This window comes from Equus przewalskii, chromosome 10, assembly GCF_037783145.1.
Source record: "Equus przewalskii isolate Varuska chromosome 10, EquPr2, whole genome shotgun sequence".
Lineage (NCBI taxonomy): Eukaryota > Metazoa > Chordata > Mammalia > Perissodactyla > Equidae > Equus > Equus przewalskii.
Window position 1 is genome coordinate 43,670,715 of NC_091840.1, and position 25,375 is coordinate 43,696,089.

The 25,375-nt window shown below is 37.0% G+C and overlaps 1 protein-coding gene across 11 annotated transcripts in view; it reads left to right on the forward strand.

The window, feature by feature from the left end:
- Positions 1-25,375, forward strand: part of NSRP1 (nuclear speckle splicing regulatory protein 1) — a 59,363-nt gene that overhangs the window by 21,498 nt on the left and 12,490 nt on the right. For 5 of the 11 annotated variants that reach the window (XM_008526839.2, XM_070562824.1, XM_070562829.1 and 2 more), the window contains one exon: positions 25,020-25,076. In XM_008526839.2, coding sequence (XP_008525061.2) covers positions 25,020-25,076 — 57 coding nt within the window. Of the gene's footprint in view, positions 1-468; positions 2,501-25,019; positions 25,077-25,375 lie in introns of all 11 variants that reach the window. The other 6 variants (XM_070562822.1, XM_070562826.1, XM_070562823.1 and 3 more) reach the window with 2 other exon arrangements.

Below are 25,375 nucleotides of genomic sequence, written 5' to 3' on the forward strand. Positions count from 1 at the left end.
TTCCACCAGCATTTGCTCACTTTGTGTCTCTGTGTAACATTTTGGTAATTCTTGCAATGTTTCTAACTTTATCATTGTTATTATATGGTGGAGGTCTGTGATGGGTGCTCTTTTTTTTTTAAGATTGGCACCTGAGCTAACAACTGTTGCCAATTTTTTTTTTCTGCTTTGTCTCCCCAAACCCCCCCGTACATGGTTGTGTATATTAGTTGTGGGTCCTTTTAGTTGTGGCATGTGGGACGCCGCCTCAACGTGACCTGACAAGCAGTGCCATGTCCGCGCCCAGGATCCGAACCCTGGGCCGCCGCAGCGGAGCACGTGAACTTAACCACTTGGCCGCCGGGCCGGCCGCAATGTGATGGGTGATCTTTGATGTTGCTATTGTAATTGTTTTGGGGTGCCACAAACTGCACCCATATAAGACAGCGAACTTAATTGATAAATGTGTGTGTTCTGACTGCTCCACAGACTGGCCGTTCTTCTGTCTCGCCCCCTCTCGTCAGGCGCATCTATTCCTTGAGCCACAACAATATTGAAATTAGGCCAACTAATAACCCTACAATGGCCTCTAAATGTTCAAGTGAAAGGAGTCACACATATCTCACTTTAAATCAAAGCCAAAAGGATTAAGCTTAGTGAAGAAGGCATGTCGAAAGTCAAGATAGGCCCAAAGCTAGGCCTCTTGTGTCTGTTAGCCAAAGTTGTCAAAGCAAAGGAAAAGTTCTTGAAGGACATTAAAAGTGCTGCTCCCGGGAACACACGAATGATAAGAAAGTAAAGCAGCCTTATTGCTGATACGGAGAAAGTTTTAGTGGTCTGGATAGAAGATCAAACCAGTCACAACATTCCCTTAAGCCAAAGCCTAATCCAGAGCGAGGCCCCAATTCTCTTCAATTCTATGAAGGCTGACAGAGCTGAGGAAGCTGCAGAAAAGTCTGAAGCTAGGAGAGGTTGGTTCCTGAGGTTTAGGGAAAGAAGTCATTTCCAAAACATAAAAGTGCAAGGTGTGAAGCAGCAAGTGCTGACGTAGAAGCTAGAGCACGTTATCCAGAAGATCTAGCTAAGATAATTGATGAAGGTGGCTATGCTAATGAGAGCTTTTTATTGTTGACCACACAGCCTTATATTGGAAGACGCCACCTAGGACTTTCATAAGCTAGAGAGAAGTCAATGCCTGGCTTCAAAGCTTCAAAGGGCAGCCTGACTCTCTTACTAGGGGCTCATGCAGCCAGTGCTCATTTACCACTCTGAAAATCCTAGGGCCCTTAAAAACTGTGTAAATCCCCTCTGCCTGTGCTCTGTAAATGGAAGAACAAAGCCTGGATGACAGCACAACTGTTTACAGTATGGTTTGCGGAATATTTTAAGCCCACCTTTGAGACCTCCTGCTCAGAAAAAAAGACTCCTTTCAGAATATGGCTGCTCATTAACAATGCACCTGGTCACCCAAGAGCTCTAACAGAGATGTACAACCAGACTAATGCTGTTTGCGTGTCTGCTGACACAACATCCATTCTGCACACCTCATGGATCAAGGAGCAATTCTGACTTTTAAGTCTTGTTATTAATCAAGAAAAACATTTCATAAAGCTGTCGCTGCCATAGGTAGTGATTCCTCTGACGGATCTGGACAGAGTAAATTGAAAAACTTCTAGAAAGAATTCAGCACGCTAGATGCCGTTAAGCACATTTGTGATTCATGGGAAGAAGTCAAAATATCAACATTAACAGGAGTTTGGAAGAAGTTGATTCCAACCCTCATGGATGACTTTGAGGGGTTCAAGACTTCAGTGGAGGAACTAACTGCAGGTGTGGTGGAAATAGCAGGACAACGAGAATTAGGAGTGGAGCCTGAAGATCTGACAGAGTTGCTGCAATCTCAGATAAAACTCAGTGATGAGGAGTTGCTTCATATGGATGATCAAAGGAAATGGTTTCTTGAGACAAAATCTACTGCTGGTGAAGATGTTGTGAAGATTGTTGACATGACGACACAGGATTTAGAGTATTACATAAACTTAGTTGATAAAGCAGTGGTAGGGTTTTAGAGGATTGATTCCAATTTTGAAAGCAGTTCTACTGTGGGTAAAATGCCGTCAGCATTGTGTGCTAGAAACCACGCGTGAAAGGAAGAGTCAGTCGATGTGGCAAACTGCACTGATTGTACAAAATTGCCACAGCCACCGCAGCCTTCAACAACCACCACCCTGATCACTCAGCAAGCAGACATCAACATGGAGGCAGGACTCTCCATTAACAAAAAGACTACGACTTGCTGAAGGCTCAGATGATGGTTAGCATTTTTCAGCAATCAGGTATTTTTTAATTAAGGCATAGACATTGCTTTTTTAGACCTAATGCTGCTGCACCCTTAACAGACTACCATATAGTGTAACATAACTTTTATATGCACTGGGAAACCAAAAACATTCATGTGACTCACTTTACTACGATATCACTTTACTGTGGTGGTCTGGAAAGAACCTCCAGGATCTCTGAGGTATGCCTGTAGTTCACCTACATCTGTTCTTCCCTTCTGTAGTAACAGAATTTAAGCTGGGCCCATGTCTGCTCAGTTAGAGAGTTCATCTTTTACTTCCATGAGTTAATTGAAGCGTGTGACTAATATTGCCAATCAAATATGGGCAAGAGTATTATGCGTAGTTGAACCTCAATAGCTTAAAAGAAAATTTTTTATATGGACTTCTTTTATCCTTGTAAGTTGGAACATGGATGGGTTTGTTATTTCAGGCCCTGACCCAACTTTCCATACCCTAGCAATTGGCAGAGCAACAAGCTGAAAAGAGCTTGGGTTTCTGAATGACCATGTGAAACAGAGAACTGTCTTGCCAAACTCAATTGCCCCTTTGGAACAGTTTCTAAGAGAGAAATAAATGTTAAGTGCAGTATTTGAGAGCTAGTTTGTTATTGCAGCTTAAGAGTTGCCTATAATGTAGTGTACTTTATACAGCGTAAATTCTGTTTGTAATGTAGTCAAATCAGTCATTTTTCCCCTGTATGGTTTGTGCTTTAGAGATCTTATTTAGGAAGGTCTTCACCACCCTGAGGCTACTAATATATTCTCCTATTTTTTTTCTATTAGATTTATCTTTTCTTCTATGTTACATATAGCTCTTTCCATGTTGAGTTCACTTCTGTATATATTGTGAGGTAGGGATCCGACATTATTTTTCTTAGAATGGACTAGTTTTCCCAGTGCCATCTATAACCAGTGCTATCTGTAACTAGTGCTTGCATTTCCTACTGATTTGTGGGTCATCTTTATAATGTCAAATTCCCAAATATGTATGAATCTGCTGCTAAATTCTTGTTTTATTGTTATATGTTGCTGTTTCAATACTGCAGTTTTAATTATTATTACTTAGTAGTAGATTTTTAGCTGGTAGGGTGAGTCCCCTACTTTCTATACTTCTCTTTCAAACTTGACTGAACCAGTTTTAGACCTTTATTCTTACATATATATTTTAGAGTAAGTTTGTGAAATTCCTTGAAAACTAAAACAAAACTCTCCCGATTTGTAATGGAACTTCCATGGATTTATAGATTAATCCTTTTCTTTCTTTTTCTTTTTTTTAAAAAGGTTGGCACCTAAGCTAACATCTGTTGCCAATCTTTTTTTTTTTTTTCCTCTCTCTTCTCCCCTGAGCCCCCAACTATGTAGTTGCATATTCTAGTTTTAGGTTCTTCTAGTTGTGGCATGTGGGACGCCTCCTCAGCATGGCTTGATGAGTGGTGCCATGTCCACACCCAGGGTCTGAACCGGCGAAACCCTGGGCCACCGCAGTAGAGCACATGAATGTAACCACTCAGCCATGGCGCCAGCCCCCTATAGATTAATCTTTAAGGAACTCCCAATAAATGTGTTTTAGTTCTCAATTCATTTAGACTTTTTATGAGGTAATTTTTTACCCTATTAATGTTCTATGCCTTAAGTTAATTCCTAGATACTACATAGTTTTTATAGCTATTGTGAATGGTACGTTATTTTTAAGTATCTTTTCCAGTTGACTATTCTGGTATAGAACAATGCTTATTGATTTTGTAAGTTGATTTTGTATCTGGCAGTCTTTCTAAATTCATTTACTGTAATAATGAATCTGCTTCATCTCTTCTAACCCTTATACCTCTGTTTTCCTCCTGTTTCATTAGCCAAGTCCTCCAGTAGTATGGTTGAACAGAGTCTCAGTGAGCTTCCTTTATTGTCTGTATCTTAAATGGAATGCTTGTGAAGTTTTCCCTTTAAGTTTCATGCTTATTATTAGCTTTTAGTATATAGGCTTTATCAAGTTAAGGAAGTTTCTTTCTGTTCATAGTTTACTGGAAATTTTTAATCATAAACAGATAATAAAACTTTATCAAATGCCTTTTCTGCATCTATTGTGATAGTCATTTTTCTCCTATGGTCCCTTAATGTGATTTATTACATCAGTATATTCTCAATTGTTAAGCAAGTCTTGAATTTCTTGTTTAAATTGTTTTTGAATGGGATATATTAATTTTTAATATACTAATAGATTCAATTCACTAATTCTTCATGTAAGCTTTTTAAACATCTATGCTTATAAATGAAATGAGCTTATTTATTGTCTCAAAAAATAGTATTGTACCTGTAAATTTTAATTTACGGAAGTGACTGAGTGACTTGGTGAGGTCATTGCCATTGAAAGGTTATTACTGCTTACAGTTTCCGAAAGACAGGAGCATGCCACTCCACACAGACCCAGAGTGGAAGCACCAGGTTTTGGTCAAGAGGCAGAATCAGGAGCAAAGGGAAAGGCAAGGCAGGTCAGGGAAATAGTTTAGAACTGGCTAGTTTGAATGTTGGCAGGCTCTGGACTGTAGGGGTGGTCTCCACTTGTCTAGTACCTGGCCCTCAGTGATTGGGGCAGAGGGATATTGCCTCCTATAGTGTAAGAACCAGATAATGGAGGTGGTTCAGCGTATGGGCTCTAGCTTGATTAGTTTACATATGAACGATATACTCCTGGGCTTGCCTTTTGCTGTCTCTCAAGAATTGGCTAGCTCTGGGATGGACAGTCTCTCCTTGGTCAGTGAGGCCACAAAGTGCCAGAGCATCAAGAATACAGAAAATATAGTTAATATAAATGGCTCTGTGATCGATGGTTACTAAATATTCAAATATAGAATCTAAGAAAACACAGAATTACCTATTCTTATCTCGTTTTTTTTTTTAAGATTTTATTTTTCCAGGGCTGGCCACGTGGCTGAGTGGTTAAGTTCACGCACTCCGCTGCGGCGGCCCAGGGTTTCACTGGTTCGGATCCTGGGCGCGGATGTGGCACCACTCATCAGGCCACGTTGAGGCCGCATCCCACGTGCCACAATTAGAAGGACCCACAGCTAAAATATCCAACTATGTACTGGGGGAGTTTGGGGAGAAAAAGCAGAAAGAAAAAGAAGAATAGATTGGCAACAGTTGTTAGCTCAGGTGCCAATCTTTAAAAAAAAAAGATTTTATTTTTCCTTCTTTTCCCCAAAGCCCCCAGTACATAGTTGTATATTTTCAGTGTAGATCTATCTAGTTGTGGCATGTGGGACACCGCCTCAGCATGGCCTGAGTTCGCGCCCAGGATCCGAACCGGTGAAACCCTGGGCCGCCGTAGCAGAGCGTGCACACTTAACCACTCAGCCACAGGGCTGCCTTGGCCCCTCTTATCTAGTTTTGAAATCAAAATATTAGCCTCATAAAACAAGCTGGGAGTTTTCCCCTTAGTTTTCTATTATCTGTAACAATTTGTAGAAAATAGGGATTATTTGCTCCTTGCAATTTGGTAGAATTCAGCTTATAAAACTGTCAGGGTTTAGGGCTCTTTGGGAGAGGATGTCTTTGTGGTTATTGGTCTACTCAAGTTCTTAAACCAATTTTAAGAAAATACCCATTGTGCCTAGATTTTCAGATTTATTAACGTGTTATTTTATAATGTAATATTATAAACTTACAAATAGTACAGTATTATGATATTTTTTAAATCTTTCATCTGTTGTCGCTTGTATCTCCTCTCTTTTCTTGATTAATCTTGCCAGAGGTTTGTCTGTCTTACCAGTCTTTTCAAAGAACCAGCTTTTGATTTTGTTCTTCTTTTGTTATTTTGTGGATTTATACTCTGTTTGATTGATTTCTGCCCATATCGTTTCCTTTGTTTCTTTGAGTTATTCTATAGGTCTTTTTTTAACTTTTTGAGTTGAACTTTAATCTTTCTTATTTTCCTATAAATACATATAAATTTATACTCTTTTTTGACTACTGTTTCAGTTGTGTCTCACAAGTTTTGTTGTGTAGTGTTTTTGTTGTTGCACTTTTCTAATTATTTTGTCATTTCCTTTATGATTTCTTCTTTAACCTGAGGATTTAGGGCTATGACTTTTAATTTCTAGATGGGTGGTAGATTTTTTTTTTTAAAGATATTTTTGTTGTTGTAGATTCCTAGTTTTATTGTGTTGTGACCAAAAACATAGATTGTATGATGTTTGTTTGCGGGAGAAATTGTTGACTTTGTGGCCAGCACATGCTTGGTTTATGTAAAAGCTGCTTGTGTATTTGAAAAGCATGTATATTTTTCATAGTATGTAAAGTTGTCTGTATATTTGCTAGTTTGAGCTTACTCGTATCTTCTGTAATTAGTTTTTTCTTCTTGATCAATTAGTTTCAGAGAAAAGTAAGTTAAAATCACCATCTAAAATTGTTGATGTCCCTATACTTCTGAGAGTTGTTGCTTTGTGTGTATGTGTATTTGTTACAACGTTTTTGAGATAAAATTCAGTGGTGTTTAGTATATTCAGAATTGTGCTGCCATCATTATTACTTAATTACGTTTTTGTCAATTGAAAAAAACCTGTACTCATTAGCAGTCACTCCCCTTTTCCTAGCCCCTAACAACCACTAATCGACTTTCTCTCAATGAATCTGCCTATTCTGGACATTTCACATAAGTGGAATCATACAATATGTGGACTTTTGTGATTACAAAACATGGCTTCTTTCACATAGCATAATGTTTTCAGGATTCATCTGTATCGTAGCATTTATCAGTACTTCATTCCTTCTTATGGCCAAATAATATTCCATTGTTTGGGGATAAACATGTCGTGTTTTGTTTATTCATCAGTTGATGAGCATTTGGGTTGTTTCCACTTTTTGGCTATTATGAATAATGTTGCTGTGAACATTCGTGTGCAGGCTTTTGTGGAGACATTTATTTTCAGTTCTTTTGAATATATACCTAGGACTGTATATACTCCTGGGACATACTGGGAACTACTGGCACATGTGGTAGCTCTATGTTTAAGCTTTTGAGATACTGCCATACAATTTTCCAAAGTGACTGTACCATTTTACAGTTCCACCAGCAATGTTTAAGGGTTCCAATTTCTCCCCTTCCTCATTAGCACTTGTTATTTTTTATTTTAGCCATTCTAGTGGGTGTTAAACAGTATCTCATTGTGGTTTTGATTTACATTTTTCTGATGGCTAATGATGTTCAGCATCTTGTCATGTGGTTGTTGGCCATTTGTATATCTTCTTTGGAGAAATGTCTGTTCAAATCCTTTGTCCATTTTTTTTTTAAGGTTTTATTTTTTCCTTTTTCTCCCCAAAGCCCCCCAGCACATAGTTGTGTATTTTTAGTTGTGGCATGTGTCCATTTTTTAATTGGTTTAGTTTTTTTATTGTTGAATTGTAAGGATTCTTTATTCTGGATACAAATCCCTTACCACGTATATGATTTGCAAATATTTTCTCCTGTTTTGTGAGTTGTTTTTCACTTTCTTAATGATGTCCTTTGGAACACAACAATTTTTAAAGATTTTGTTTTTCCTTCTTCTCCCCAAAGCCCCCTGGTACATGGTTGTGTATTTTTAGTTGTGGCATGTGGGATGCTGCCTCAGCATGGCTTGATGAGCGGTGCCATGTCCGTGCCCAGGATCTGAACCAGAGAAACCCTAGGCCACCAAAGCAGAGCACGTGAACTTAAACCACTTGGCCACGGGGCTGGCCCCCTGAAACACAATTTTTAATTTTGATGAAATCTGATTTATCTAGTTTTTTCTATTGTTGCTTGTGCTCTTGGTTTTAGCATATCTTATAGATTTTGTTGTGTAGCATCTAATCTGTGGTCACAAAGATTTATTCCTGTGTTTTCTTCTACAAGTTTAGTTTTCTTTCTTTCTTTCTTTCTTTTTTTTGAGGAAGACCAGCCCTGAACTAACATCTTCTGCCAATCCTCCTCTTTTTGCTGAGGAAGTCTGGCCCTGAGCTAACATCCGTGCCCATCTTCCTCTACTTTATATGTGGGACACCTGCCACTGCATGGCTTGCCAAGCGGTGCCATGTCCACACCCGGGATCCGAACGGGCGAACCCTGGGCCACCAAAGCGGAACGTGCGCACTTAACCACTGTGCCACTAGGCTGGCCCCTCTTCTACAAGTTTTGTAGTTTTAGCTCTTATCTTTGGGTTATGATCCATTTTGAGTTATTTTTTCTACGTGGTGTGAGATAAGGGTCCAACTTCATTCTTTTGCATATGGGTATCTAGTTGTCCCAACACCAGTTGTTGAAAAGACTGGTTTTTTCTCATTGAAATTGTCTTGGTGGTGTTTTATTTATGTGAAAGCCATTCTTGTTAGAAGCATAAATGTTTATGATTGCTATTTCTTCTTGATCTAGTCTTCCTTTGTATATAGCACCCTACTTTGTCTTTTATATTTGCTTTTGCCCTCGATTCTGTTTTTTTCTGATTTTCTAGTTACTGTCAAGCTTTAGATTCAACATTTGTCCTTCATATTTTTCCCATTTATTTTCAGCATTTCTTTATTTTTTGTATTTAGGCTGTCCATTATAGACCTCCTATTCCTGGATCTTTTAAAAACCTAATCTGAGAGTCTTTCTTTAGATCAGTGCATTTAACCTATTTATATGTATTGTAATTTTTGTTGTTTTAGAACTTATTTCTGGTACATTATTTTGTGTTTTCTATTTACCATACTTTTTAATTATTTTTCCTTTTCTTTTTTTCCCATTAAATAGATTGCATTTTATTTTTGTAGTTTGAAAGTTACGCATTTCATTCTGTTTCAGTTAAAATTTTGGTTATTACCCCCAAACAAGTCCTGACTTACGTGTATGTATTAGGTTTCTTTTGTTGTTGTTGTTGTAAGCATCTATCTCCATCACCCCCTCCCTTCAATGGAAGTACCATGGCATGCTCTGGCCTCGCCTTCTGGTTTTTCTTCTCTTTCTCTCCTCCTTCCACCTTGTCACTGTGTTTGTATCATCTAAATGGGATGTTGGCAAACTATGGCCTATGTGCCAAGAGCATGTTTTTAAATAAAGTTTTATTGGAACATAGCCTTGCCATTTGTTTTGTTGTCTCTCCCTGCTTTGTGGAACAGTGACAGAGTTGAGTAGTTGTAACAGAGGCTACATTGCCACAAGCCTAAAATATTCACCACCTGGCCTTTAAAGAGAAAGTTTGCTGATCCCTGCCCTAAATCTGTGCTGTCTAATATGGTAGCCACAAGTCATAGAGACTTTTAATTTTAAATTTAAAAAAAGTTAAATAGTTAATTCCTCAGTCACAGTAGTCACATTTCATGTGCTCAGTAGCCACACGTGATTAGTAGCTACCATATTGGGTAACACAGATACACAACATTTTAGTTATTTCAGAAAGTTCTATTGTACAGAGCTGCTCTAGATTTTGGGTTCTGGATTATTTGGGTTGTATTTTCCTTTTTTTTTTTAAGATTTTATTTTTTTTCCTTTTTCTCCCCAAAGTCCCCCGGTACATAGTTGTATATTCTTCGTTGTGGGTCCTTCTAGTTGTGGCATGTGGGACGCTGCCTCAGCGTGCTTTGATGAGCAGTGCCATGTCCGCACCCAGGATTCGAACCAACGAAACACTGGGCCGCCTGCAGCGGAGCGCAGGAACTTAACCACTCGAACACGGGGCCAGCCCCGTATTTTGTTCCTTTTTAAAGATAATACTAAGGTTTACTAAATTATTTGTTCACTTTTCATGTATCTCATAACATCATTCTTGTTGGAAATAGTTCCTTTAGTGAATATTTTCAAAGAGAGCCTTTATGCAGCAAATCTTCTGAGACTGTGTGCTTGAGATATATTTACTTTTGGTGATGGTTTATCTAGATATAAACTTTTTGGTTCAAAGTTCTTTCCATCAACACTTTAAAATTACTCCACTCAGTAATTTTAACAATTACTTATTCTTAAATCTTGTGTTGCTAATGAGGTATCTGATGTCATTCTGATCTTGTTCCTTTATAGTTGATCTGCTCTTCCTTGTTAGAAGCCTTTTAGAGTTTTTTTTGTCTTTGATTTTCTTAAATTTCATTCTATATATCAAGGTGTTATGTATGTGTGTGTGTGTCTTTTTATTGTCTATCCTCTTTGGCATTCACAGTCTGTTCAGTGTGACTTTTTCTTTAATTCTAGAAAATTGTCAGTCAAATACATCTTTGAATCTGCTTAGTTTATATGTCTTCTTCTGGGTCTTCTGCTTTTACGAATGTTGATACTTCTATCTTTCGTATCTCTGTACCTTTTTAAAAAATCCCTTTATCCCGTCCTCATATATTCCAGGAGTGTTTCCTAGCCTAATAATTCTAGCTCACTAAAATATTTTTCAGCTATATCTGTTAACCCATTCATCCGTCTCTCAGTATTTTTATTTTAACTATATATTCCGGAACATTTCAAGTTGTTTCTTTTAAAAACTACTGTTTCTGCTTCGTGTTACCAGTATCCTCTCTTATTTCTGAGAATATGCATTATGGTCATTTAAAATTTATATTCTGTCTGGTTCCTTAATCTTGACTTTTTTGACATAAATTCTGTTTTTGTCCTGTTTTTAATCTTTAAAAAGATTTTAATACTCCTTGTACTTCTTTTTCTCATGAATGTATTTTTCATTGGGATTATCAGCTACATTAAGTTAGTGGGTACTGTTACTGTTACTGAACCTGAAGTGAGTTCACTCACCCGTTGTGCAGCAAGCCAATCTCTGACACTGGGTGTGGTGGAAGAAAGTAGGAATTTTATTTTTGCACAGCGCTGAGCAAGGAGAGAGGGCATCTAATGCTCAAATCCCAAACTCCCTGAAAAGCTAAAAGGAAGGGTTTTTATTTGGGGCTTTAGGTAGGGGAGGGGGAGCATATGGCCTTGCTGGTCGGAGCTTTCCCACCAGCCTGTCTTTGGCCTTGAGACTACTTGCAGACAGGAGGGAGCTCATGACCTTGCTGGTCAGCAGCTTTCCCACCAGCCCATATCTCTTTGCAGGAGGAGATAGTCCAGGTGCTTGTCCTTGATGGTGTCTGTCTCCATGGAGAATAGTAGATTCTGGAGCCAGGAAGCCAGAGAGCAAGCAGGGAATGGGTGTTTTGCTTTTAACCTCATATATGCTGGGTTTAATGTGGGGAAACCGATATCAGGGTCGGTATCATTACTGGGAAGAGTGGTAAGGTTGTCAGGAGAAAGGAAGAAAACCTTAAGGGCACAGAGCCTTTGAGGTTAATCTGGGTTTCCCATTTGTTCCATCCACGTAACCATGTCCCTCAGGGCACTTTCCACTAACTCCATCAGAGAGTTACTCTTTATCAAGAACAAACTCCCATGGAAGTTTGTTCAGCCAACTGAGAAGAGAAGATCGAGGCTGCCACCCCAGCCAAGCTGGAGTGCTGTTCTAATATTACCTTAGAGTAGGGTTTTTTTTTTTGGCCTCACAGGAGACTGGAGAGAGACAAGAACATTTCTGAAAAACTCTTCATCATCCAACCTCCCAGTTGTGTGCCCTGGGCTCTTCAACTCTACGTTGCAACTACTATCTGTTTTCTGTCACTGTTGTTTTCATTTTATAGAATTTATATAAATGGAATCATGCAATATGTACTTTGGAATAGGGGGGTGATCTGGCTTCTTTAATTATTTTGAAATTAATTCATATTGTGTGTTCCAATAATCCATTCTTTTTCCTTCTTAGTATTTCATTATATAAATATACCACAGTTTGTTTATTTATTTACCTGTTGGTGATCATTTAGCTTGTTTCCATCTTTGGCTGTTACAAATAAAATGGGTATGAATGTTATTGTAGAAGTCTTGGTATGGACATAGGCTTTCTTTTCTTGGGTAAATGCCTAGGCATGGAATGACTAGGTCACATGGTAGGTGTATGTTTAGCTTTTTAAGAAACTACTAAATTCTTTTCCAAAGTTGTTGTACCATTTTATGTTTCCACTATTGGTATATGAGAGTTCTGGTTGCTCTACAGCCTTTGTGGCCATACTGTTATTTTACCTTTTAATAGAACATTTTATTCTCTTGATGTTTTACAACTTGTGTTTACATTTAAATGTTTGATAACACCTGGAATGTAATTTTGGTGTTTGTTATAAGGAATGAGGTGAAGTAAGAAATCAGTTTTTTTTAAAAAAGGCTAGACAGTTGTCTCCATACTTTTTATCATATAGTCTATCGTTTTCCCACTGATTGGAAATTTGCTTTCCTAAGGAATTGTTTCAGATGAGTACATTTTTAGATTCTTTTCCTATTCTTCAAAACCCAGATGTTTACATATTAGAGAAAAATGTAGAACAAAGTAGAAAGTTCTCCATTTATAATGCAATAGGGTATTTTACAGAGGTAACATTATGAGGATCATGTCCTATATATGAGATTTTATTGAGTTATTGGTGGGAGAACTATTGTAATAAGACTTTCAAAAACATGCATTCATATCTTTTTGGATAGGGAGTATAGTTTTTTGTTCAATTTGTAACAAAGTTTTTTGTTCCATTTTGTTCTATTTCTAAAAACACAGCTCTGGATGAAATAATCTCTCTATAACATGTCTCATTCTACCTCTCATCACTATTTCTGTAGTCTCCTAACTTAGAAACTTTAAAACCATGTTTGATCCTGTTTTCTGATTCCTTGTATTCATCTGTTTCCAAGTTCTGTTTCTTTTAGAATATCGCCTAAATTTACCCTTTCTGTCCATTCCCACCTACCATAGTCTCGTGACTTCTTTGCCCCTAGTCTCACTCCCTATTATCCATATTTCATTGACTCCAGACCATTTTTCTAAATGACTTTTTCATTAGATTAGAACAAAACCTAACAATTTTGTTTGTCTTTGCATCGCTTTCAGAGTTCCAACTGTTTTTCATGATGTAGTCTAAGTCCAGTTTTAGTTCTTAGCCCCCAAACAGAAATTTGTTATAGTTATATTGATCTCTTCATTCTTTGTTGCCATATTTATGTCATTGTATTTCTTTATGGGGTTTCCTCCATAATATAGCCTTTTATTCCCCATTACCCATCTTTCTAAATTTGACTTAGTCCTTCCTCCTCCATAGATGCTTCTTTAACTCTCTCAGAGCATGATTTTCTTTTCTCTGAACTCTTAATATCTATAGTAAGTTTCTCCACTGACTCTGTCCCATCTATGCCTGCTTCCTTACACACATCAGGTATGCTCTTGCCTATTCTCTGTACTTGAAAAGCTTTTCTCCAAATCTCATTGTGACTTGTTTTCTCACCTTCTGCAGGTCTTGGTTCAAATGACACCTTTTCATCAAGACCTTCCTTGAATATCCTATTTTAAATTCAATCCTCTCCTTTTTCCCTGTACCTTTCTTTGATTTGTTTTTCTGCATGGAGTGCAGCATATCTGATATAGATTTTACTTATTTGTGTTTTTGTCTTTTCCCTTATAAGTTTATTGAGAGCATGAGTTTTTGTTTTTTTATCCAACACCTTGAATAGTGTGCCTTGTACATGACATATGCTCAGTAAATACTTGAATGAATGAATAAATGCTGTTAAGATGGTGTTAATTGCTCTTTAGTTCTATAAAGGCATTAGTTGCTTAGTTGTTTCCTTAATTAGATAATAAGTTCTTTGAAGGATAGAGTGTATTCTCAACTCTCTCTTGGTTGTTGGGCATAAAGTGGCCAGCAACATTAAATATTAACTGACTAAAGGTATAGACTTAGAAACTTTGGGGCTGCCCCCATGGCCGAGTAGTTAAGTTCGCACACTCCGTTTTGGCAGCCCAGGGTTTCGCTGGTTTGGATCCTGGGTGCAGACGTGGCACCGCTTTTCAGGCCGCATTGAGGCAGCGTCTCACATGCCACAACTAGAAGGACCTACAACTAAAATATACAACTATGTATTGGGGGGATTTGGGGAGAAAAAACAGAAAGAAGAAAAAGAAGATTGGCAGCAGTTGTTAGCTCAGGTGCCAATCTTTAAAAAAAAAAAAAAAATTAGAAACTTTGACCACACAAAGGCAGATGACACTTCGTATTCCACAGCTGGTCAAGATACTAAGCCTATTAACTTTTAGTTTCTTAGTAGGATCTTAAATTTGCTTTTGTTACTTAATAAATTAGAATAACTGCTGTTTACTTAATGAATTAAAGTAACTTCTGGTTATATAAAAAAAATACATATTCCTTACAGACCATTTAGAAAATATAAAAAAGTATGGACAAAAAAATAAAAATTACTGTTAGACCCATCACCTAGAAATAACCACTGTAAACATTTAACAACAGCTCCATGGTATATTTAGACCATAATTTATTCCACCATTTTGTTATTGATGGACATCTCAAATTTTTTTTGCTACTCTGCTGCTTTTATTTCTATGATACCCTCCCAAGAATGAGGTTTCTGGGTTAAATAATATGTATATTTTAAATATTAATAGATGTACAGTATCATTTTAGATGGTCATATTGGATTCCATTATATGAATAAACCATAGTTTAGGCATGCTATTGTTGAATGTTAGAGTAGTTACCAATTTTTCAATTTTACAAATTGCGTTATCCTTCAAGGCACTCTTAGAACTAAATATTTGTACACATTTGGTATTATTTCCTGAGGATGCATTCTTTAAGTGTAATTTCTGGATCAAAGGCTGAGAAAATTATTAAAGCCTTTAAAATATCATACACAAAAAACATAATAGTGGTGGAAAATACAACCATAAGTATGAGCACTTATTTATTTAACAAATATTTATGTGCTGGGCATGTTGCCAGTTTCTGAAGCTACAGAAGTGTTAAAGATGGACAGTGTCCCTGTCCTTGTGAAACTTTTAGTCAGTAGGGGAAACAGCTAAGTAAAATGACATCTTCTGTATGGAATAAGTAAAATGAGAAAATATAGATGTACCTAGGAGAGTACGAATATCTAATGCATTTTTGGAGTCAGGGAAGATTTCCTGAAGGAAGCCAAGACTAAAAAGAATAAGTCACAATTATCCAAGCAGAGGGAGTTAGATATACAAAGTCCTAGACTTGCACGAGGGCATGGCGAACTCAAGAGAATGAAAGTAGCTAATTGAGAATGGACATAAAGGGAGAGAGGGGAAATAATAAAAATCATCCTAATTTTAAAAAGAAGGAAATGAGCCTAAGGGAGTCTAAAGCAAGGCAAGGATCAACTAACTGTGTCATGTATTTCTGAGAGGTCAGATAAGATAAATAACAAAAGTATTGCTTGGGATTAGCAACAAGGGTTTCAGAGTGAACAATTTCAGTGGAGTGGTAGAGACAGAGGCCGGGTTGCACTGGGATTGAGGAATGAATAGTGGAGATAGAGGCATCAAGAGTAGAAGACAACTTTGGCTCTGATGGGATGCCAGGAATTCATAGGGTGGCGATAAGGAGAGCATGTTCTTTGTTTTCAGATAGGAGAGGTTTGAACATGGTTCCAGATGCCATTAAGATTTTTAGGTTTTGTGAGAGTTAGTTATGGGGAGTTCTTATTTGGTGTGTCCCTTTGAAGACAGCAGTATCATAGGTATCATTTAAAAATTGAAAAGACAAGCTCTAGAGAGGGAAAAGAGACTTGTAACCATAAAAGGAGGAAAAGATTGTTGTCCAAACTGTACCAAAAACTCCAAGAAATCATTAAGAAAAAATAAAAGAACCCAAATAGAAAAATGCACAAAAGACATAAATAGGCTTTTCACAGAGAAGTAAACTTAATTGACTAATAAATATGTGAAAAGGTATTCAGCCTCAATAATAAGGGAAGTGCAAAATAAAATCATTTTATGACCATAAAATTGCCTAAGGAATAAGATGTTTGACCATATAAAATGTTTACAAGGATAGAGTAGTGGGAATTTATACACTGTAGATGGGAGTGTGAATTGGTTAGACCACATTGGAAAACGATTTGTCACTATTTAGTGAATTGGAAGATATATATGCCCTATAACATAGCAGTTCTGTTCATAAATAGTTACATGTGTATCAGGACACATGCACAACAATATTCGTAGCTGCTTTGGGAAAAAAAGAAAAAGTAGTAACCCAAATAAATGTTCATCAGCACAGAAATGGATAAAAGTTCAGATCATGCAAAATCAAACAGCATCCTTTGAAGATAGATACTGTAGAGAAGGTCAAAAATACACCTCCAACCTACTAGTCTCTGGCTGGTAATGACATAAGACAGATTAGCAGGAGAAAAACATATGAAGTTCATTTATGTGTAGATGGGAGTCCTCACAAGAAAAATGAAGACCCAGAGAAGTGATTAGACATAAGTGCTTATATGCTAGGTTGAACAAAGAGTAGCAATTGTGGAAAAGCAACTAAAATGTATGGGGAGACTGAAGGAAGATAGAGTTATTTTTAACAAGGTCTGTTTGTGTAGATTTCTCTTTGGCCTTGACTCCCCATCTCTGGTGATAAACTTTCTTCTTCCTCATATAGGGAAGGCACCTTTCACATGGGAATTTTATCTCCTGCTTTTAGGAAGAAAAAGGAAGATCAGAGTCCCCTTGCATGTGCTGTTTTTCAAGTGTCTTTAACTCAAAATAATATGCCAAAGCAGCATATTTTGGGGAACTCCTTCAATACATATATAGCAAAACTAACAAAAAGCAAGGAGACTATAAACAAATTTCAGGGTGAAAAGGGTAGGAGATAAGATTAGGGAAGGATATATGGGGACTTCAGCTCTACTGATAATGTCCTATTTCTTAGGCTGCATAATGAATTTATAGGTGTTAGGTTATTTTTTTGTACCTTTTTTGTGCATAACTTTTCATCATGTATTTAAAAGGTGGCAGTAATGTCATATACTCTGTGTAAGAGAGAGTTGAGGAGTAGCACGTTTAAAAAGAGAGGAGGCCCGAATACAGTTGGTCGAGAAAGAAGAGAGACTCCACTAGTGAAAAAGGAGAATTGGTAGATAGCATTACAGTTACAACTGGAAGCTAAGAAATTTTATTTTCCAGGAGTGTGTGACAGCCTTAATACAGACAGCAGATGGTTCAAGACTTGGGTTTGTTAAATAGGTGCAAAAGGTGAGCAGTATGGCAAGGAAGTTAAGATTATTGGCAAGAGTAGGTGAAGATTTACTACAGTAAAGATTGTCATAGAAAATAGAAAAATTAAGGGATTAAGGACATCCATAAGATCAAAGAAATATATGGTGAAAATAAATAAATGAGCAAGAGAGCTACTGTGATTCATCAAATCTAAAACATTGTAAGTTGCACTGTTATTTTATGTACCGTTGAGAAAGAAAGAACATTACCAATTAAACTACAACAGGTTTTCTTGTCACTTAGAATTTTGATTATATAGTTAGTATACAGTACAATATTGAAGGAGTTCTTTTAGTCTTAACTAGATATAAATTTTTTTTTTTTTTTGAGGAAGATTAGCCCTGAGCTAACTACTGCCAGTCCTCCTCTTTTTGCTGAGGAAGCCTGGCCCTGAGCTAACATCCGTGCCCATCTTCCTCTGCTTTATTTGTGGGATGCCTACCACAGCATGGCTTGCCAAGTGGTGCCATGTCCGCACTCAGGATCCGAACCGGCGAACCCCTGGCCACCGAGAAGCGGAACATGCAAACTTAACCACTGCACCACTGGGCCGGCCCCTAGATATAAATTTTTCTCTTAGATTATTCTTATACATCGATAAAAAGCAAAATATATGGCCTGGCTCCGTGGCTGAGTGGTTAAAGTTCCACATGCTCCACTTTGGCACCCTGGGTTTGTGGGTTCAGATCTCAGGCACGGACCTACTCCACTCACCAGCCACACTGTGGAGGTGCCCCACGTTCAAAAAAATAGAGGAGGATTGGCACAGATGTTAGCTCAAAAGCAAAATATAAATGAAATTAATTGCTTAAGGAATCCCTAAAATGTTTCCAGTCCTTTGGACATATTTTTTCACTCAGATTCATTGATGACTATGTTTTTCCACACTATATCATTCTCTCTGACATCAGACGTAAAGGTTACAAGGAGGGCGTTTAGAGGTGGTGAGCTAGGCATGTTAAGTAAAATCCCAAGTGAAAGTCAAAAGTAAATTTTCTCTACATAATTGCATAATGTTCACAAATGCTATATCACCAATGCTCGGTGATGCTTTGCAAGTTTTGATGCTGACATTTAAAATTCACATTCATGCAGGCCGTACCAACTATATTAAGTATACCTCTTGGTTGACAGCAATTAGATGACACCACTGATTGATTGTAAGAGATATTCTGATTTCAAAGATGCTAGGATGTGAAGTAATGCACATCTGTTCAGTGAAATTTGGTAGAAGAATAGTGGTTGTTGTCAGGTGGGTTGTCCAAATTTAATAGTTTCAGAGCTGGGGCAGTTGCAGATGATGACGTGAGAGAAGGTGGCTGAAGTAGAGGGGAAACAGACGTAACTGGAGCTGAGGAAAACAAGGTCAGGTATCTATGATGATGATAGCATGCCGGAGTGATGGCATGATGTAGAGTAGAGAGGAAGGCTGAGATCAGTATGTCAGAGAGAGTAATAAGAGGTTCATAAATTGAGAGAGGAGTCGGGTAAGGGTACCATAGTCATGTAGCATGAGCTTCAAAGGAGCAGAGGTTTTTATCAACAGTGTATGACACTAGAATCAGGAGGAGACACCACATCTTCCTAATCTGAAGTACAGGCTGTGTGTGGCATGAGCAGCCTCCAAAGAAAGGATGTCTTTGGGGGAGACATCAGTTTTCAGTCAAGAAAGTAATGGGACAGTTCATCAAAAAGGATGAAGATGTGGGAATTCTAGAGGACTCAATGGGAAGTTTGAGTTAAGGTAAAAGACACAAAAAGCATAATATAAGCATTGGCCATGATATAAGAGGGGTGATTATTTTGGGGGCTTGCTTCTTGAGTAGTGAACAAGGATTAACATGAAGATAGCCTTAAAGTTTCCCCATACCATTAAATGTTGTTGAAAACAGATTTTTAAATGGCTGTAAAACTTTCCCTTTTAGGAAGGCTATTGATTAAATCTTCTGATGTTGAAAGTTAGGTTGCTTAAAGTTTTCCCTAATGTGAATAGATATCCCATTATAGACTACAGTGAATATCACAGTACCTAAATGTTCGTTTTGTACAAAACTCCTGAAACTCCTGAAGTGGAATTACTGGATCAGAAAAAATGGATATTTTTCAGCCTCTTCATACATTATGCCAATGGGAACTATTTTACATTTTCACAATATAGGAGTATATCTTTACTTGTTACCTTGCCAATATAGGATAATAGAAGTTTTAAAATCTTTACCAATTTGATAGATGATAGAAGTTAATGTTTTCATTTTCATCTCTTTAGTTATTGGTAAGATTGAACATTTTTTTCATATAGTTATGGTCATTTATATTTTCTCTTTTCTAAATTTTCTGTTCATAGCCTTGTCTGTTTTTTCTGTCTGAGCTGCTTCTTATCGTAAAAATTTTATTTAGTTTTCACAACTCTTGAACAGGCTTTGTGCTTATAAAAGAGTCATGTGAATTTGGGCAAATAAACCCCATAATAGAGATTGCTGAGTTCTAGAACCTTTAATAAATGACTTAAGTTTATAGACCTTTAATAAATTGCTAAGTTAAAAAAAATTTTACAAAGAAAGTTTTCATTTCTAAGTTCTCAGAACACAACAGAAAATTGTAACCATAAGCCATTCAAAGTAGGATTGATTCTTGAACTGTTTTTTCTTTAGCTGAGCTATTTTGGACAAGTAGATAGGTAAGCCTCTTTTTTCAGAAGGAAGCCCATATGTGATTTTTTTTTCCCTTTGTGGTGTATTGGTTATGGAATCACAGATTAATTTCTGCAGAAAGAAAAAATCAGAATACTTTCCTGAATTTTTGCTTAACTTTTTAAAAAGGTTTTTATGATCAAAGAAAGGTAACTTAACAATGTAAATAATGGTCCAGTATCTGTAATTTTTTTCCTAGTGTCGTTATATTCTATATATTAGTGAAGGAGTTCCAATAATACGTTGAGAGTTATTTCTTTTCTGGGAATTATCACAGCCCAGGAGGCAACCCATCTAAACATGTATAGTGACATAAGAAAAGTGCACAGTCATGTGCTTTCTCTTCCATTTATCTGAGCTAATCGTAAAGATTTTTAAAAGTCTCCATTTTAGTCAGATTATGTCTGTCTGACTGTAATTCAGTGAAACATTAGATTGATTAAATAATTTTTATTCTCTACATAGAACAATGGAGGTAGTGAAGACTGAGAAAATTCAGTTGCAGTGTTCTTCTTAATTCTGCAATTTATGGTGCCTGTATTTGATGACCACGTCTTTACTCTTTATCATAGTGTGTGTGTGCGAGTGCACAGAGAGAGAGAGTACTGTTATATTAGCATATATAAAATGGACCAGGAAATTTATGTTCTTTTTTTATGTTCATTTCTTATGAGGAATTAAAGCTAATAGGAACCTACCAACTCTTAGATTGGATATAAAAAATTAAGATGTTGATCAAATATGGCTCTTCCCCCACTCTCAGTGCTATACACATAGTAGGCTCTCAGAACATGTTTGTTGAATTAAGTTGAAACATTTGCAGAGAACTCCTACTTCAGGTTTTTAAAAAGCTGTTTACCTGAGATTTTTGGTAGAAAACCTATTTTGAAAGATAAATGTGGTACAATAGCAGTTTTTGCACCCTTTTTTTTTTTTTTTTTTTTTTGAGGAAGATTAGCCCTGCGCCAACATCTGCCAATCCTCCTCTTTTTGCTGAGGAAGACTGGCCCTGAGCTAACGTCCATGCCCATCTTCCTCCAGTTTTTGCGCTTTTAGGACAGTCAGAATGTTTGCATTTGAACTAGTTTATAAATTGAATTATTTTTTCTTTAAGGTAAAGTCCCTTTCAGGGAGTAATTTTTGTCTTCCTAAATTTAAAACTAATGATAATTTGTGGTTTTATTAGAAGGCACCATTAATGAGTAATCTCTTAAATTATTCTGTGCTGGTCTTCAGACATAGAATAATTTCCTGCCTGCTAATTTTGAAAGCAATCAGTTAATGACTGTATTGTGTGGTTTCATCATATTCAGCCTTCATCATTTGTTTAACAGCTGTGGTTCCATAGGTCATCTGTAGGCTAGAATATTTTGTGGCAAGAACTGAAGTGTTTTATAGTATCTGTACTAAGCAAAATACATTCCTTTAAAATAATGCTGAATGAAAAAAGCTAATCTCAGAATGATTCCATTTGTTTAACATTCATGAAATGACAGTTGTAGAGATAGGAAACAGATTAGTGGTTGCTGGGGATTGGGGATAGGGGAGGAGAGGTGGGTATGGCTATAAAGGGGTAGCACAAAGGAATATTGTGGTGATGGTACAGTTGAATATCTTGATTGTGGTGGTGGTTACATGAAACTGGCCATGTCGTAAAATAGCATACACACACACAAATGTTTGCATGTCTAACTGGTGAAATCTGAATAAGCTCTAAAGTTAGAGGCTGGTATGTTAACTGTAAAGTTAGAAGCTCATGTGTTGGCACTTATATATCTTAGTTTTGTTTTATTCATAGGGCACATATATGAAGTCTATTTCTTCTCTTGGTGAGTTCAGTGAGATATGAAGCCTTCCTTAATTTATACACAAGGACCTGCTTTTGCCATTTTTATCTTCTCTTGCATATCCTTCCCTTTTATGGAAACTAAATTCAAAGTTGAGTCTTAAATTTTGTATTAGTATTTTAATTTAAGGGTATCTCTAAAAACTTGGAAAGACTTGACCTTTAAAATATAAAATTTTATTGATCTTGCTTTTAATTTTGCTAGTTATTTTTATCTCCAATCTGGATCTAGATTAGAGTTTCTTATGTTTATGTAGAAGATTTTAAAATACCATTTAACACATTTATTGATTTTCATGTAGGATCACTATTATAGAAACAACTAAAAGTTTTACTGCTACTCTTCATTTTTAACTTTTTGTGTGTATGTGTTTAAACAGGTTATTGGCATTTTAGTCATCACCTTTAATAGTCCTTGTCAGAGTTCCTTTAGTTAGCATACTGAGAATCAAATGAGCTTCAAAGGAGATAATCTTCCCTAGCTTTTTCAGCTTAAGTTCAGAGTTACCTCTTTATCCACTGATGCTCTTGGAATTCCGGGGATGTAAGTCTGTGAGTAGGCTATGTAAAATTACTATACTCCCTCCATTATGTTATCACCCTGTACGTAAGAACATCTGATTTTTTTTTCAAAGGTCAGACTTCATCCTGCTAAACAGCCATAAACATGGAAACAGAGCCTCTTGAGATGTCTCAAAGTATATATACTTTGCATAGGAGAGGCCCTTCTCAGTCTACTTATTCTACATTATACGGAAGTCTAAAAAGTAATAGCCTTGTGTTTTATTTTTCCAAGTTCAGTGGTTTAGCTTGAAGCAACCAGTTTGAAAGTGACAGCAGGTGAACTGTGACAGACTGAAGGAGAGATAGAAAAAAGTAATAAAAGCAAGTAAAGGAAGTGTAAGTCCAGCATTTGGAGTCATGCTTTTCTAGTCAATCCTGAAGACATTACTAACTCAATGATCAAGAAAAATATATTTAATTTACTTTAATTTGGAAGACTGATACATAAAAATATATTGGAAGGAATTTCATGAGATGTGCTTATTAGAATATTTAATATTTTAATGTTTAAAATTGATATTGTAATGGGTGAAACAGAGAATAACAGGGAAATTTGAATTCAATGAGTAATACACAGGTAATACACTTAGCATAGCACCTGGCTCTATGAATGTTAGCCGCTGTTATTTTTTTTTTAATCAACATCTCTTCCTCTAGTTGGAGTCAGTTTACTATCACCTAAATTTGTCCTTAGTTCTTTGCCTCTTTTAGTCTATTAAGTATGTGTTCTATTCCTTGTATGGTCTTTGTGTATTAATTTTGTCTCCATGGTCGTGGGGAACTAGAATCAGCCTCGTTTATTTTGTTCTGTTTGTTGCCGTGGAAAACAAAAGAAGTGCCACTTGATAGTATAAAACTGAAAACAGCAAATGTCAGTAGGTATAGTTCTAAGGCTGGGGATTATATATATATATATATATATTTTTTTTTTTTTTTTTTTTTTTAAGATTGGCACATGGCCTAACAACTGTTGCCAGTCTTTTTTTTTTTTTTTTTCTGCTTTATCTCCCCAAACCCCCCCCGGGTACACAGTTGTATATCTTAGTTGCAGGTCCTTCTAGTTGTGACATGTGGGACGCCGCCTCAACGTTGCCTGATGAGCGGTGCCATGTCTGCGCCCAGGATCTGAACCCTGGGCCACCGCAGCGGAGCGCGCAAACTTAACCCCTCGGCCACGGAGCCGGCCCCATATATTTTTAATTAAAAATAATTTCATAGGGGCTGGCCCGTGGCCGAGGGGTTAAGTTTGCGCACACCACTTCGGTGGCCCAGGGGTTTGCCAGTTCGGATGCTGGGTGCAGACATGGCTCTGCTCATCAGGCCATGCTGAGATGGCATTCCACATAGCAGAGCCAGAATGACCTACAACAAGAATATACAACTATGTACTGGGGGAGCTTTGAGGGGAAGAAGGAAAAAAAAAAGAAGATTGGCAACAGATGTTAGCTCAGGTGCCAATCTTTAAAAATATATAAATGAATAAATTCATAATACCCCTTTTTTTTGGATAAAATTCACATACCATAAAATTCACCCATTTAAACAGAACATTTCAGTTTTGGTTGGTATATTTTACAAAGCCTTATGCTTTTAAGGAAACTTACTTTCTTAAGTATTCTAGTTATGTTCCTTTTCTTAGCTGTAAGTCTTTGCCTTTGCCCATATGGTTACTACTTCCTATACTCCTCTTGCCTTCTCTTAAATTCTTTTTGATTCAGGTCTAATGTCATATCTCTTTTGGTAGGCCTTTCTTGATTTCTTATACCTTTAGTTTCCTTCTGTTCTGTGCTCCCACAGCCCTTTTTTATCCCTTTTTTATCCCTTTATTATCCCTTTATTATATTTCTTATCGCATTTATATTGTAATTATCGCTTTAGTTATTGGTCTTCCTTTTCAGACCATTTATCTCTCAAGGACGGAGACTGTTCTTGTTTTCCTCTGTCTTCAGGAGCTAGAACAATGCCTGATATGGTAGACTTTTCAGTCCATATTTATTGAATGATGATAACCACAGATAGTTCTGGCTACCCCTAAGCCTTAACCATTTACTAAAAGCTTGATATACTATATTCAATGATGAATATTAAAATAATGTGCTTTTTGTTGCTGGGAATCATACCATTTTAGTGTTGAAAGGGACCACTCATCCCCCACCAAACACACAAATGTTCACACTTACACACTCACATGTGCACACAAAGCAAATTGAAATCCATAGAGGTTGAATTGACTTAGTGGTGAAGTTGAAACTAAAAACCCATGTTACCTTATTTTTTCCTGTACCACTCTATTTTCTCTTAAACCTTACAGCCTGGTCTGATGATTTACAATGAAAATTCATTTGTTTCCTAAAATGTAGGGAAGAGACCTTGAAATTGTTAGTTTAATTCATAATATTATCTTTCTATTTCTAATTATAAGTAAGGAACGAGTTGTTAACCAGAATACTAGAAAAGAAATTTTAAATTGGTTTAAACAATGACAGCATTTTTCTGTTTTATAGACCTCCGTGAGTGAAAGCCTTCAGAGGGAAGCTGCTAAGAAGCAAGCAATGAAACAGGTAAGGTGGAAGAGTGAGTTAGATGCATTTGGTGGCGTAAGTATTTCAGCTCACATTTTTAAGTATCAGTTTTGCTACCTAGGTGTTGAGACTAAACAGAGTAGGTGTGTATAAAAAAGTAATTTTAGGGGCCGGCCCAGTGGCTCAACAGTTAAGTACGCACGTTCTGCTTCGGCCACCGGGGTTCGCCAGTTCGGATCCCGGGTGTGGACTTGGCACTGCTTGGCAAGCCATGCTGTGGTAGGCGTCCCACATATAAAGTAGAGGAAGATGGGCACGGATGTTAGCTCAGGGCTGGC